The sequence below is a fragment of the Cheilinus undulatus genome, linkage group 5 (genome assembly GCF_018320785.1).
Source record: "Cheilinus undulatus linkage group 5, ASM1832078v1, whole genome shotgun sequence".
Taxonomy (NCBI): Eukaryota; Metazoa; Chordata; class Actinopteri; order Labriformes; family Labridae; genus Cheilinus; species Cheilinus undulatus.
The window spans coordinates 108,973-125,487 of NC_054869.1; the positions used below are offsets into that span (position 1 = coordinate 108,973).

The 16,515-nt window shown below is 40.1% G+C and overlaps 1 protein-coding gene across 3 annotated transcripts in view; it reads left to right on the forward strand.

Annotated features, from left to right (window-relative positions):
- Positions 1–8,466: 8,466 nt before the first annotated feature.
- pias2 (protein inhibitor of activated STAT, 2) overlaps positions 8,467–16,515 on the forward strand; it is a 39,083-nt gene continuing 31,034 nt past the window's right edge. Inside the window, exons 1-4 of one of the 3 annotated variants that reach the window (XM_041787586.1) lie at positions 8,467–8,508; positions 12,127–12,306; positions 13,827–13,914; positions 13,993–14,043. In XM_041787586.1, coding sequence (XP_041643520.1) covers positions 12,195–12,306; positions 13,827–13,914; positions 13,993–14,043 — 251 coding nt within the window. In that variant the 5' untranslated portion in view covers positions 8,467–8,508; positions 12,127–12,194. The other 2 variants (XM_041787587.1, XM_041787585.1) reach the window with 2 other exon arrangements.

Sequence of the window (16,515 nt, forward strand, 5' to 3'; positions counted from 1 at the left end):
GTTCCTCTTAAAGCTAAAGAGTTTTAGTTGGATAATGAACTTCTGGACAGACAGGAAGATCAAAGTGAAAGCAGGAGCAGAGTTAGAGGCTGAGAATGGGACTCCCCAGGGAAGTGCCTTCAGCCCACTTATGATTAATGATATTTTTTCTAAACTGAATGGAGGTTTTAACTGGCCTCTGTATGCAGACGATGGGGCTGTATGGATGAGGAGCAGAAATGTGAATCATGCTATCAGAAATATTACAAAAGCAATACAAGAAGTGGAGAGATGGTCATATGGATTCAAACTATCAGTCAGTAAATCATGCTACATGGTGATAACAAACAAAAGGAAGGTGAGTAATGAAAAGCTAACATTATACCTCTGCAGAAAGGGTGTGAATATCTCGGTCCATGGTTGGACCATGATCACACATGGAGAACCACGTAAAACACTTGGAAACAAAGTGTAAAAAGTTATAAATCTTCTCTGTGCTGTTGCTGGATGCAGCTGGGGGGCTGATAAATAAGCTCTAATAGATCTCTATGAAGCACTCATGAGGTCAGCAATAGACTATGGCTGCATAATATACAGATCAGCAGCAACAACCACGCTGCAAAAAATAGACAGATTACAATACAGGGCTTTAAGAATATGCACACTCTGATTAATGCAGTCCTGATAGAGGCTGGAGAGACACCACTGGAGATGAGGAGGGACTAACTCTCACTAACATACGGGCTCAAACTCAGACCAGACCAGACCGGGTGGTGGTGTGAGGAGGCCAGACCGGACCGGGTGGTGGTGTGAGGAGGCCAGACCAGACCGGGTGGTGGTGTGAGGAGGCCAGACCGGACCGGGTGGTGGTCTTACTAAGACTTCACGGGGGTGTGTGTACGTACAGTTCTGTTGGGTACCAGCACATGAGGGGGTGAAGGGGAATGAGATAGCAGACAAATTAACCAAAGAATCACTAAGAAAAGAAATAACAATACCCATTCAACTAGGTAAAGGAGAGGGGAAACAATTATCAAGAAAAAAGGATTTTATAAAATACACTAGACAATTTCCTCAAGTGGAAATCGCGAGAGGGGCTTGGGGGGCGGTGCCGGTTTCATCGCAAGGCCATTTATGACAATAGCCCGACTTGTCATTACAAGGTCACGTCCAAGTCCAAGCTGAAGCAGCATGTAGCTGGACAATGACACGGTGAAATGGTTGAGAAACACTGTACATGACAGGAGACTTCATTCATGTGTTTTAGTCATGTGGCCTGATTAGCTGATGCTGATCACCTGGCAACTGAGCCTCAGCTGTTTTCTTGACATACCTGGTGGTGTTGACCCTCCCTATGAAATAGAGTCCTTTATTTGAATTTTATACAGACATGCAGTTCCTGTCAAGGTCTTGATGAGAGCAGGTGCAGAAGAGATGAACTTTGTTATTTCCAGCTCCATTTGAACACATTAAAAACTTTTATTGAGAAAGGATTGTGTGTTGCTATTTTGACTGACGTCACCAAAGTCAAGAGAACACAGAAACACACACTAATGCGCGCTTCGCGCGCTAACACACACACAAATGAACAATCTCTTCCATTCACTTCATATGGGATATATGTGTGGCTGTCTAAGACTTTATGAGGGACTGTATGTGGATGAGAAGCCACCCACAGTCCCACCATCCTGTTAAAGCATTGTTTAAATGGGCTGCTTTATTGGAGCAGCTCCATGTGTGTGCGTGATCAGAGCTCATTGAGGGCTGTATGTGTGTGTCAATCAACGATGACATCATCAAAGCACCAGAGCTGCTGTTGCCATGGTAATTAATGCCTGCACGGTTACGCATCACTGATCACAGATCAGTTACACCTGAGGCAGCAGAGAGTAGTTTTGGGTGATTTTTGCTTGTGAACACAGTCTCTTTCTCCTCTCCGTGTGCAAAAACCGTAAATGGTATCATCAAACGGATTTCGGCGTGAGCATCTGCAGGCTTGGAACTAGCTGTGATGTAATTTTGGTGTTGATTGTGCAAGAAATGAGGCCAGGAGGGCGATCTAAAAACGGGCAACTTTCAGACTCTTTCAGTAAATTTATCAGATTTGGTAACATTGCAGCAGATCAGAGAGGTGTCAGCGTACTTGGGACAGTTGGTCCTCTCACGCCAAAACTGCACATGATATGGCTTTGGTTCTTGGTTCCACAGTAGCGGGACAAGATTTCCTCCGTTTTGATATATTTTTTATGTGTGTGGTGTTAGATTTGTGGCCGTAGTCACAAGTTGTTCGCAAAAGTCTCAGTTGATGTGTTGGCTCTCTCACACTCTGGGGTGATGACATCACCCACTCTAGCAGGGTGATTTTTCATGATTTTCACTCAACGCACAGGAGATTTGAAGACTTGCCTATCGAAAACCGTAAACCCCATCATCATAACAAAGACATTCCTGAAGACAGGACAAAAATACCTGCGTTTTAAAGTTTGAATGATCTCTGTAGGTGAAAGTATGGCGAAGCAGTAGGGGTGGTAAAAAACCCTATTTTTGTGGTTTCATCATCCCTCTCCCCATTCATTTCAGATGGGACATTTTTCACAGTTTTTTGCAAATAACTTTGCGAAAAACTGGCGAATCTCTTAGAAAAGTCACAGCACACCGATCGGGAACAAACCACACGTTTTGATGTATAATTTGCAGGGGTTTTCTCAAAGCCCTAGGAGGACTAGCGCGGTGAAATTTTGTCCGCAAGACGAAGGAAAAAAGAAACGAACGGAAGAACAATAGTGGCTCGTGGCTTCGCCATGTAGCAGTCAGTAATAACAGAGACATACAGTGAAAGGAGCAGGAGGCAGGAAATCATCATTTCAAGACTCAGGGTAGGACAGACCGGACTGAATGAACCCTGGTATTTACTGGAGAGAAGGAGAAATGATTTATGTGATTTGTGTGGAGTTAAAGAAAATGTTGAACACACGTTGTCAGAAATATGAATTTAAAAGGAAAGATTTGAAGGAAAAAAGAGGCAGGTAGGGAGTGGAACCTGAAAGGAATCCTGGGAACAGAGGGAGGAGGGCAAAGAAATGGGAGGAGGGCAAAGAAATGGGAGGAGGGCAAAGAAATGGGAGGAGGGCAAAGAAATGGGAGGACGGCTAAAAAATGGGAGGAGGGCAAAGAAATGGGAGGAGGGCAAAGAAATGGGAGGATGGCTAAAAAATGGGAGGAGGGCAAAGAAATGGGAGGAGGGCAAAGAAATGGGAGGAGGGCAAAGAAATGGGAGGATGGCTAAAAAATGGGAGGAGGGCAAAGAAATGGGAGGAGGGCAAAGAAATGGGAGGATGGCTAAAAAATGGGAGGATGGCTAAAAAATGGGAGGACAGCTAAAAAATGGGAGGAGGGCAAAGAAATGGGAGGAGGGCTAAAAAATGGGAGGACGGCTAAAAAATGGGAGGAGGGCAAAGAAATGGGAGGAGGGCAAAGAAATGGGAGGATGGCTAAAAAATGGGAGGAGGGCAAAGAAATGGGAGGAGGGCAAAGAAATGGGAGGAGGGCAAAGAAATGGGAGGATGGCTAAAAAATGGGAGGAGGGCAAAGAAATGGGAGGAGGGCAAAGAAATGGGAGGATGGCTAAAAAATGGGAGGAGGGCAAAGAAATGGGAGGAGGGCAAAGAAATGGGAGGAGGGCAAAGAAATAGGAGGGAGCAAAGAAATGGGAGGAGGGCAAAGAAATGGGAGGACGGCTGAAAAATGGGAGGAGGGCAAAGAAATGGGAGGATGGCTAAAAAATGGGAGGAGGGCAAAGAAATGGGAGGAGGGCAAAGAAATGGGAGGAGAGCTAAAAAATGGGAGGACGGCTAAAAAATGGGAGGAGGGCAAAGAAATGGGAGGAGGGCTAAAAAATGGGAGGACGGCTAAAAAATGGGAGGAGGGCAAAGAAATGGGAGGAGGGCAAAGAAATGGGAGGAGGGCTAAAAAATGGGAGGAGGGCAAAGAAATGGGAGAAGGGCAAAGAAATGGGAGGAGGGCAAAGAAATGGGAGGAGGGCAAAGAAATGGGAGGATGGCTAAAAAATGGGAGGACGGCTAAAAATGGGAGGAGGGCAAAGAAATGAGAGGAGGGCAAAGAAATGGGTGGATGGCTAAAAAATGGGAGGACGGCTAAAAAATGGGAGGAGGGCAAAGAAATGGGAGGAGGGCTAAAAAATGGGAGGAGGGCAAAGAAATGGGAGGATGGCTAAAAAATAGGAGGACGGCTAAAAAATGGGAGGAGGGCAAAGAAATGGGAGGAGGGCAAAGAAATGGGAGGATGGCTAAAAAATGGGAGGAGGGCTAAAAAATGGGAGGAGGGCAAAGAAATGGGAGGATGGCTAAAAAATGGGAGGAGGGCTAAAAAATGGGAGGAGGGCAAAGAAATGGGAGGAGGGCTAAAAAATGGGAGGATGGCTAAAAAATGGGAGGAGGGCTAAAAAATGGGAGGAGGGCAAAGAAATGGGAGGAGGGCTAAAAAATGGGAGGAGGGCAAAGAAATGGGAGGATGGCTAAAAAATGGGAGGAGGGCTAAAAATGGGAGGAGGGCAAAGAAATGAGAGGAGGGCAAAGAAATGGGAGGATGGCTAAAAAATGGGAGGACGGCTAAAAAATGGGAGGAGGGCTAAAAAATGGGAGGAGGGCAAAGAAATGGGAGGATGGCTAAAAAATGGGAGGAGGGCTAAAAAATGGGAGGAGGGCAAAGAAATGGGAGGATGGCTAAAAAATGGGAGGAGGGCAAAGAAATGGGAGGAGGGCTAAAAAATGGGAGGACGGCTAAAAAATGGGAGGAGGGCTAAAAAATGGGAGGAGGGCAAAGAAATGGGAGGATGGCTAAAAAATGGGAGGACGGCTAAAAAATGGGAGGAGGGCAAAGAAATGGGAGGGAGCAGAGAAATAGGAGGGAGCAACGAAATGGGAGGAGGGCAAAGAAATGGGAGGACGGCTGAAAAATGGGAGGAGGGCAAAGAAATGGGAGGACGGTTAAAAAATGGGAGGAGGGCAAAGAAATGGGAGAAGGGCAAAGAAATGGGAGGAGAGCTAAAAAATGGGAGGACGGCTAAAAAATGGGAGGAGGGCAAAGAAATAAGAGGAGGGCAAAGAAAAGGGAGGAGGCCAAAGGAATGAGAGGAGGGCAAAGAATTGGGAGGAGGGCAAAAAAATGGGAGGACGGCTAAAAAATGGGAGGAGGGCAAAGAAATGGGAGGAGGGCTAAAAAATGGGATGAGGGCAAAGAAATGGGAGGGAGCAAAGAAATGGGAGGACGGCTAAAAAATGGGAGTATGGCTAAAAAATGGGAGGAGGGCAAAGAAATGGGAGGAGGGCTAAAAAATGGGAGGAGGGCAAAGAAATGGGAGGATGGCTAAAAAATGGGAGGATGGCTAAAAAATGGGAGGAGGGCTAAAAAATGGGAGGAGGGCAAAGAAATGGGAGGACGGCTAAAAAATGGGATAAGGCTAAAAATTGGAGGAGGGCAAAGAAATGGGAGGACAGCTAAAAAATGGGAGGAGGGCTAAAAAATGGGAGGAGGGCAAAGAAATGGGAGGAGGGCAAAAAAATGGGAGGACGGCTAAAAAATGGGAGGAGGGCAAAGAAATGGGAGGAGGGCAAAGAAATGGGAGGGAGCAAAAAAATAGGAGGGAGCAAAGAAATGGGAGGATGGCTAAAAAATGGGAGGAGGGCTAAAAAATGGGAGGAGGGCAAAGAAATGGGAGGAGGGCTAAAAAATGGGAGGACGGCTAAAAAATGGGAGGAGGGCAAAGAAATGGGAGGAGGGCAAAGAAATGGGAGGATGGCTAAAAAATGGGAGGGAGCAAAGAAATGGGAGGACGGCTAAAAAATGGGAGGAGGGCAAAGAAATGGGAGGAGGGCAAAGAAATGGGAGGACGGCTAAAAAATGGGAGGAGGGCAAAGAAATGGGAGGAGGGCAAAGAAATGGGAAGAGGGCAAAAAAATGGGAGGCGGTCTAAAAAATGGGAGGAGGGCAAAGAAATGGGAGGATGGCAAAGAAATGGGAGGAGGGCAAAGAAATGGGAGGACGGCTAAAAAATGGGAGGAGGGCAAAGAAATGGGAGGAGGGCAAAGAAATGGGAGGAGGGCTAAAAAATGGGAGGAGGGCAAAGAAATGGGAGGACGGCTAAAAAATGGGAGGAGGGCAAAGAAATGGGAGGACGGCTAAAAAATGGGAGGAGGGCAAAGAAATGGGAGGAGGGCAAAAAAATGGGAGGACGGCTAAAAAATGGGAGGAGGGCAAAAAAATGGGAGGACGGCTAAAAAATGGGAGGAGGGCAAAGAAATGGGAGGAGGGCAAAGAAATGGGAAGAGGGCAAAAAAATGGGAGGAGGGCAAAAAAATGGGAGGACGGCTAAAAAATGGGAGGAGGGCAAAGAAATGGGAGGAGGGCAAAGAAATGGGAGGAGGGCTAAAAAATGGGAGGAGGGCAAAGAAATGGGAGGAGGGCAAAGAAACGGGAGGAGGGCAAAGGAATGAGAGGAGGGCAAAGAAATGGGAGGAGGGCTAAAAAATGGGAGGAGGGCAAAGAAATGGGAGGAGGGCAAAGAAATGGTAGGACGGCTAAAAAATGGGAGGAGGGCTAAAAAATGGGAGGAGGGCAAAGAAATGGGAGGAGGGCTAAAAAATGGGAGGAGGGCAAAGAAATGGGAGGAGGGCAAAGAAACGGGAGGAGGGCAAAGAAATGGGAGGAGGGCAAAGAAATGGGAGGAGGGCAAAGAAACGGGAGGAGGGCAAAGAAACGGGAGGACGGCTAAATATGGGAGGAGGGCAAAGAAATGGGAGGAGGGCAAAGAAACGGGAGGAGGGCAAACATTAACAAATTACCAAACATTGTGGCATACATTCTTGACTTTAGTAATGAACAGGTGCATTAAGAGCAGTGAAACAAATACACGTTGTTGTATACTTGTATGTCATCTTACAACTTATAAATGAATAGACACCAGACTCTGGAGGACCGTGAACGGCGTGTATTTCTCATTTCAACAAAACTACAGAGAGAGAGATGTGACGTAAGCACGTACACACACTAGGGTACCGTGACAGGATACAATAAGGGACAAAGTTAAGCTGCTAATACATATGTTAGAAAAGGAAGCTCTAGAAACCAGATGGAGAGCAGTCTGAAGATGACACAGTCTACTGCACGTCACTCTTCATTATTTAGTGAAGGAGAGAAACTCATTATAAAACATATAATCCCAGGGTTTACCTTGGTGTTTTTGCATTTGTGAATGTAAAATTTCACTAGCATGAGCATTTTGTTAATCAAGAAATCATGCTGTTTGTTTTCTGAGACAGTCATGAGTAATGTCCTTCAGTAGAGAGGGTTCCAGTATCAACCCACAGTGCTTCTGAGAAAAAACACTGAAAAAATAAATGATCTGTTGTTTCAATATCCTCACAAAATACACACGTACTCGTCTCAAAACCAAGCCGTTGGCGTAAAAATTCACTTGAGGGATGCACACCATCCAGCATTTTAAAGAGCATTTCTTCAGCTTTGGGAGTGATGGGGAGTCTTCAACACTTTAATCTCAGAGACTGTGATGTCCTGAGTAATGGGGGGCTGGGACGGATAAGAAATGTGATCATGCATTTCCTAACTGTCTTGTTAGGAATTTTGGTGGAAATGAAATGGCAGCCGCCACAGAAAGACGTGGAGGACAGGGAGAGACATGGGTGGGACCTGAGAGGATGCCTGTGAGTAGACCTGGGATGGAGGCAGGGACTGCTGTTGGTATAGATGTGGAGGATTATGATGATATTTAAAGTATATTTCAAACTAAAGTTTTCGTGGGACCCTATAAAGTGAAGTTGTACTTCATTCATCCTCGTAGTGTTGTTGTTTGTTTTACACACACACACACAGCGATGGCCTTGCTCTCATTGCTAAGCACTGCCGTGAGCTGTTGGGGGTTCGGCGCCCCGGGCCAGGACCAGGCTCCGCTCCCACCGGGACTCGAACCCTCTGCTCTCCGGCCGAGCTCCTTCGCTGCTGCCGCCCCATACATCCTCCTTCATCAACAGACGACCCTCAGGCCAGAAGTCTTCCTCCATCGGCTCCTTACTGTTACTCTAACACAGCTGTAGCTCCACGGGCGTGAACCTGTGGTCATACAGCGCTGACCAGCAGAAGAGCCTGTGGGGGAAAAAGGAAAGTTTAACAGGAAACCTCTGAATGCTTCCTCCTAATGTCTGAAACATTTCTGGGAATATGAAAGCAGAAGCTGTTGTTGCTTTAAAAGGGATTTTAAATCATTTAGTTTTTAAATTTCCGTTCATGAAATCAAGTCTAGACTGGTAAAGTCGGTGCAGCTTTTCCAAATATAACCAAAAAAATCTGATTAATCTTCTTCATGGCTCTGGTGGGAAAAAGACGACGAAGAAGAACTGGTCCGGCAGTCCTCCGGTGACCTCGGCGTGACCCGGAAGTAGTTGTTCTGGGCGGGTGAAGTGGAGCTACATGATGGCGGAGAGAGGGGAGTTCCAGGTATGCTAAGAGAAAAACATCGATGTATTCATGACTGTAGCCGACAGGAAACCTTCTAGAAGGTCAGCTAATGACGGAAGATGTTGATTTATGAAGGTTGGTGACGACGGAAGTCTGTCAGAGAGCTTCCGGTCAGATCGGTCATGTTTTTAGCTTCAGTTAGCATCAATGCTAACAGTTTGTGTCTAAGCAGCCGTTCACTCTGAGCCTTCCTCTTCATCTTCATCAGTGTTATCATTGATTTAGTGGTTTCAGTGAGGTCTGTTAGAGACTGCTTCAACTGTCGGTGTGTTTATATCAGTAATTATTTATTTAATCCTGTCTGACAGCCGGAAACCTTCATTTACAGCCATCAGAGAAAGTTAACGATGATTAGAACCGGATATATGACAAAATAAAATATGACAAAATATAACAAAATATAATAGAATAAAATATAACAAAATATAACATAATAAAATATAATATAATAAAATATAATATAACAAAATATAATATAACAAAATATAATATAATAAAATATAACAAAATATAATAGAATAAAATATAACAAAATATAATATAATAATATATAACAAAATATAATAGAATAAAATATAACAAAATATGATATAATAATATATAACAAAATATAATAGAATAAAATATAACATAATATAACATAATATAATATAATATAATAATATATAATATAACAATATATAATATAACAATATATAATATAATAAATTATAACAAAATTTAATATAATAATATATAACAAAATATAATATAATAAAATATAACAAAATATAATATAATAAAATATAACAAAATATAATATAATAAAATATAACAAAATATAATATAATAAAATATAACAAAATATAATATAATAAAATATAACAAAATATAATATAATAAAATATAACAAAATATAATAGAATAGAATAAAACAAAATATAATATAATAATATATAACAAAATATAATAGAATAAAATATAACAAAATATGATATAATAATATATAACAAAATATAATAGAATAAAATATAACAAAATATAGTATAACAAAATATAATACAATAATATATAACAAAATATAATAGAATAAAATATAATAGAATAAAATATAACAAAATATAATATAACAAAATATAACAAAATATAATATAATAAAATATAACAAAATATAATATAATAATATATAACAAAATATAATAGAATAAAATATAACAAAATATAATATAACAAAATATAACAAAATATAATATAATAAAATATAACAAAATATAATAGAATAAAATATAATAGAAATAAATAAAATAAAATATAATATAATAAAATATAACAAAATATAACAAAATATAATATAATAAAATATAACAAAATATAATATAATAAAATATAACAAAATATAATATAATAAAATATAACAAAATATAATAGAATAAAATATAATATAATAAAATATAACAAAATATAATAGAATAAAATATAACAAAATATAATATAATAATATAAAACAAAATATAATATAATAAAATATAATAGAATAAAATATAACAAAATATAATATAACAAAATATAACAAAATATAATATAATAAAATATAACAAAATATAATATAATAATATATAACAAAATATAATAGAATAAAATATAACAAAATATAATATAACAAAATATAATACAATAATATATAACAAAATATAATAGAATAAAATATAATAGAATAAAATAAAACAAAATATAATATAATAAAATATAACAAAATATAATATAACAAAATATAATAAAATATAATAAAATATAATATAACAAAATATAACAAAATATAATATAACAAAATATAATATAATTAAATATAACAAATTATAATATAACAAAATATAATATAATAAAATATAAAAAAATATAATATAACAAAATATAATATAATAAAATATAAAAAAATATAATATAACAAAATATAACAAAATATAATATAAAAAATATAACAAAATATGATATCAAAAATATAACAAAATATAACAATATAATATAATAAAATATAAAAAATATAATATAATAAAATATAATATAACAAAATATAATCTAACAAAATATAATATGATAAAAAATAATATAACAAAAAATAATATAATATAAGTCTCTAAGATAACAGATTATATTTATTTATCTGTTAAATATTCTGTTTATTATGTATACAGTGGTTTACACAGTTTAACTCAGTAGTCCAGCTCCTAGTCTCTAAGATAACAGATCATCTGCTCCTGGGTCTGCTCCTGGGTCTTCTCCTTGTCAGGATGAGGATGAGGATGAGGGAAGACCCTCACAGCTTTCAAACATTTACAATAATGTAAACAGCAGGAAGCTGACAGATTTAATAACAGTTTTTTACCCTGAACGCCGTCTACCAGAGTAGCTTCTGAACGCCGTCTACCAGAGTAGCCCCTGAACACCGTCTACCAGAGTAGCTTCTGAACCCCGTCTACCAGAGTAGCCCCTGAACGCCGTCTATCAGAGTAGCTTCTGAACGCCGTTTACCAGAGTAGCTTCTGAACGCCGTCTACCAGAGTAGCTTCTGAACGCCGTCTACCAGAGTAGCCCCTGAACGCCGTCTACCAGAGTAGCTTCTGAACGCCGTCTACCAGAGTAGCTTCTGAACGCCGTCTACCAGAGTAGCTTCTGAACGCCGTCTACCAGAGTAGCCCCTGAACGCCGTCTACCAGAGTAGCTTCTGAACGCCGTCTACCAGAGTAGCTTCTGAACGCCGTCTACCAGAGTAGCTTCTGAACGCCGTCTACCAGAGTAGCTTCTGAACGCCGTCTACCAGAGTAGCTTCTGAACGCCGTCTACCAGAGTAGCCCCTGAACGCCGTCTACCAGAGTAGCCCCTGAACGCCGTCTACCAGAGTAGCTTCTGAACGCCGTCTACCAGAGTAGCCCCTGAACGCCGTCTACCAGAGTAGCTTCTGAACGCCGTCTACCAGAGTAGCCCCTGAACGCCGTCTACCAGAGTAGCTTCTGAACGCCGTCTACCAGAGTAGCTTCTGAACGCCGTCTACCAGAGTAGCTTCTGAACGCCGTCTACCAGAGTAGCCCCTGAAAGCCGTCTACCAGAGTAGCTTCTGAACGCCGTCTACCAGAGTAGCTTCTGAACGCCGTCTACCAGAGTAGCTTCTGAACAACGTCTACCAGAGTAGCTTCTGAACGCCGTCTACCAGAGTAGCTTCTGAACGCCGTCTACCAGAGTAGCTTCTGAACGCCGTCTACCAGAGTAGCCCCTGAACAACGTCTACCAGAGTAGCTTCTGAACACCGTCTACCAGAGTAGCTTCTGAACACCGTCTACCAGAGTAGCTTCTGAACACCGTCTACCAGAGTAGCTTCTGAACGCCGTCTACCAGAGTAGCTTCTGAACAACGTCTACCAGAGTAGACTAAGTTGTTCCACATTCTGGTTTGGAGGTTTGTGGTTCTATCCAGTAGGGATATTTGTTGATTTAAACACTAACAACAATAAATTCCGAGTGTTGTTGGGAGGGGTCGTATGGTCGTCCTTCAGGCTATGACAGCATCTATGCAGACAGTTCTTTATTTTCCTCTGCCTCTGACCTTTGACCTTTCTGTGTGCAGGTTTCAGCTCTCTAACTCACACCACAGCCTGTCTTTTGGTCAAACAACGGTGAGAGGTCAAACCCAGCATGAACCTTCCACAGCCCGCCCCCCTCATTCCCCCCGTCCACCCTGACGTGCAGATGAAGCCCCTCCCCTTCTACGACGTGCTGGACGTCCTCATCAAGCCCTCCAGTCTGGGTCTGTCCTGGTTTTTCTGCTGGTTCATGGTCTCATGGTTCCTCAGTGGCGTCTGACTAAACGGACAGCAGGACTGTTCCAGAGTGTTCCGTCTGTTAGGACTAGCTGTGACAGGAAGTCCAGATGGTGGATGGTTTAACAGGAGACAAACATAGGAATGAAAGATTAATACAGACACGACCAGCCTAATATCAGCTGATTTAAACTTTAAAATCCTGTTAGGTAAAGGTACCTTTACCTGTCAGCGTGAAGGTAAAGACTGCTGCACACACTCGTATCGCTGGTGTGGGGCGTTACCGTCATCCTCATCTGCTCAGATCAGAGCTGGAAATGTAAAAAATGTAAACTTCAGCTGATTATTTAAAGTCTCCTTGTTAAGCCATAAAAATATGGAAAGTAAGGAGCAAGAAAATTTCATAAAAAGTCAAGAGTGTGTGTGTGTATGTGTGTGTTCATCTCAAGATTATGACTCAATCTTAGGATTTTGACTTTTCATTTCATACTTTGACCTTTTCAACTGAGAATTTGGACTTTATACGTCACATTTTTATCTTCTAGATTCATAGTTTTGAATTTTAAGTCATATTTTGACCTTTTTAACTCCATACTTTGGGTTTTAATCCCATATTTTGACTTTCAAACATATGAGTTTATTTTTTTATCATATTTTGACATTTTAAATTAATGATTTTTACTTTTTATATCATATTTTGACCTTTTACACTCCCAGTTTAGAATTTCAGTCCCATTTTTAACTTTTTAAGTCATCATTTTGAATTCTAGCTCATATTTGGACATTTTAAAGTCCTAATATTTGACTTTTTAATCTCATATTTTGACCTATCAGACTCACAATTTAAGATTTTAAGTCATATTTTTTCTTTTAAACTCATGATTTCAACTTTCTCCTCATATATTTGCTCTTTAAAAACATTTTCTATTTTTAATATTGTATTCTGGTCTTTTAAACTATTAAGTTTGACTTTTAATCTCAGATTTAAGCCTTTAAACTTTTCATTTATACTTTTTGTATTTCCAAATGATTTCTCATCAGTGCTGTTTTTTTTCTTATATTTTATTACTGGTGAGAATGAGGTTGACGGTTCTGGTTAAATGTGGACCCTGGTAGGCCCTCAGGTTAGACCTGAATCCAGAATCCGGCCCCTGCTGTGACTGAGGTTGACACCCCTGATCTAAATCCTGAGCTTTCTCTGGAGAGGGCGGACTTTATCGGTCTAACTCTACTCTTTGATTCACAACACAACCTGTAAACTAATGTGAGATTAGTCAGATAATAATCGTAAAGACTTAGCCCAGTCAGACACCACCAGGATGTTTTCCTGTCAGAAACTCTGAACATGATGCATCCATGGTTAACGCTAACATGTCTCCAACAATGAGGATCAGTTTGATGGTCCTGTTCTCTAATCAGTCAGGACTAATCCCCCAATCCCCCATCTGTGTTTTCTGGACAAACTCCATCCACTCTCCTGTGTTGATCTGTCATCTTGTGTTTCCAGGAGCCAGTGCTGCTCAGAGATACCACCAAGAAAAATATTTCATCTTTGCTCTGACGCCACAGCAAGTTAGAGAAGTCTGTATCTCCAGGTAGGACTGATGTAACTGTTCTCTGAGAAATGATCTGTGGCTGGAAGGGTGAAGAATTCATCAAACGTGTGTTTACAGGGACTTTTTACCAGGAGGACGGAGGGACTACATGGTCCAGATCCAGCTGAGGTGAGTGAAGGACAGACAAAGGCTACATCAGAATAAATGCCTGATCGGGATGAAAATGCTTCATATGCACACTCCCACAGAGATAGAAGTTTGGTTTTAGCAGGTACAAACCTCTGGCTCTGATATTTGTTAAGGCCTGAGATGCAGAAACCTAGTCAGAAGTGGACAGGACTGGACTCTATGGGAGAGAGAAGTGCAGCTGTGCACGCTGGTTAAATTCTTCATCTTAAAGAAAAAAAAACATCAAACGTAGACAAAATAAATCCTTAATATTAGAAATATTCATCTTTTCCCCCAAACGTCTGGTGGGTCAGATGACACCTGCTGGCACGGGACCTGGCCCGCAGGCCATCATTTGGGGATGGCTAGTGTAAAGTCAAGGGAGTTTGTGTACAGGTGCAGAAGAAGAATTTCTTCTTCTATGGCAAACTGTCTGTAGATTTAACCAGTGAGACGATAAGGCACATGTCAGAAAATGTTTATGCAGGTTAGACTGAGATAGACGAGCACGTATATCTGAATCGGATTGTATCTAACAGTATCCGTGTGTACAGAGACGCTTTCATCTCTGATACCAATGAATAAAATCTGATTGTGATAAAATAACTCATTTAAGTACAGCTAAACTCAGAGAGACCAGAGCAGAGTCCCCTAATAATGACAGAGTCACCTAATAATGACAGTCAGAGTCACCTAATAATGACAGTCACCTAATAATGACAGTCAGAGTCACCTAATAATGACAGTCACCTAATAATGACAGTCAGAGTCACCTAATAATGACAGTCACCTAATAATGACAGTCAGAGTCACCTAATAATGACAGTCACCTAATAATGACAGTCAGAGTTCCCTAATAATGACAGTCACCTAATAATGACAGTCAGAGTCACCTAATAATGACAGTCACCTAATAATGACAGTCAGAGTCACCTAATAATGACAGTCACCTAATAATGACAGTCAGAGTCACCTAATAATGACTGTCACCTAATAATGACAGTCAGAGTTACCTAATAATGACAGTCACCTAATAATGACAGTTACCTTATAATAACAGTCACCTAATAATGACAGTCAGAGTTACCTAATAATGACAGTCACCTAATGATGACAGTCACCTAATAATGACAATCAGAGTCACCTAATAATGACAGTCACCTAATAATGACAGTAACCTAATAATGACAGTTACCTAATAATAACAGTCACCTAATAATGACAATCAGAGTCACCTAATAATGACAGTCACCTAATAATGACAGTTACCTAATAATAACAGTCACCTAATAATGACAGTCAGAGTCACCTAATAATAACAGTCACCTAATAATGACAGTCAGAGTTACCTAATAATGACAGTCACCTAATAATGACAGTCAGAGTCACCTAATAATGACAGTCACCTAATAATGTCAGTCAGAGTCACCTAATAATGACAGTCACCTAATAATGACAGTCAGAGTCACCTAATAATGACAGTCACCTAATAACGACAGTCAGAGTTACCTAATAATGACAGTCAGAGTCACCTAATAATGACAGTCAGAGTCACCTAATAATGACAGTCAGAGTCACCTAATAATGACAGTCAGTCACCTAATAATGACAGTCAGAGTTACCTAATAATGACAGTGACCTAATAATGACAGTCACCTAATAATGACAGTCAGAGTTACCTAATAATGACAGTCACCTAATAATGACAATCAGAGTCACCTAATAATGACAGTCACCTAATAATGACAATCAGAGTCACCTAATAATGACAGTCACCTAATAATGACAGTCACCTAATAATGACAGTCACCTAATAATGACAGTCAGAGTCACCTAATAATGACAGTCACCTAATAATGACAGTCAGAGTCACCTAATAATGACAGTCACCTAATAATGACAGTCAGAGTCACCTAATAATGACAGTCACCTAATAATGACAGTCAGAGTCACCTAATAATGACAGTCACCTAATGACAGTCAGAGTCACCTAATAATGACAGTCACCTAATAATGACAGTCAGAGTCACCTAATAATGACAGTCACCTAATAATGACAGTCAGAGTCACCTAATAATGACAGTCAGAGTCACCTAATAATGACAGTCAGAGTTACCTAATAATGACAGTCACCTAATAATGACAGTTACCTTATAATAACAGTCACCTAATAATGACAGTCAGAGTTACCTAATAATGACAGTCACCTAATGATGACAGTCACCTAATAATGACAATCAGAGTCACCTAATAATGACAGTCACCTAATAATGACAGTTACCTTATAATAACAGTCACCTAATAATGACAGTCAGAGTTACCTAATAATGACAGTCACCTAATAATGACAGTCACCTAATAATGACAGTAACCTAATAATGACAGTCACCTAATAATAACAGTCACCTAATAATGACAATCAGAGTCACCTAATAATGACAGTAACCTAATAATGACAGTCACCTAATAATG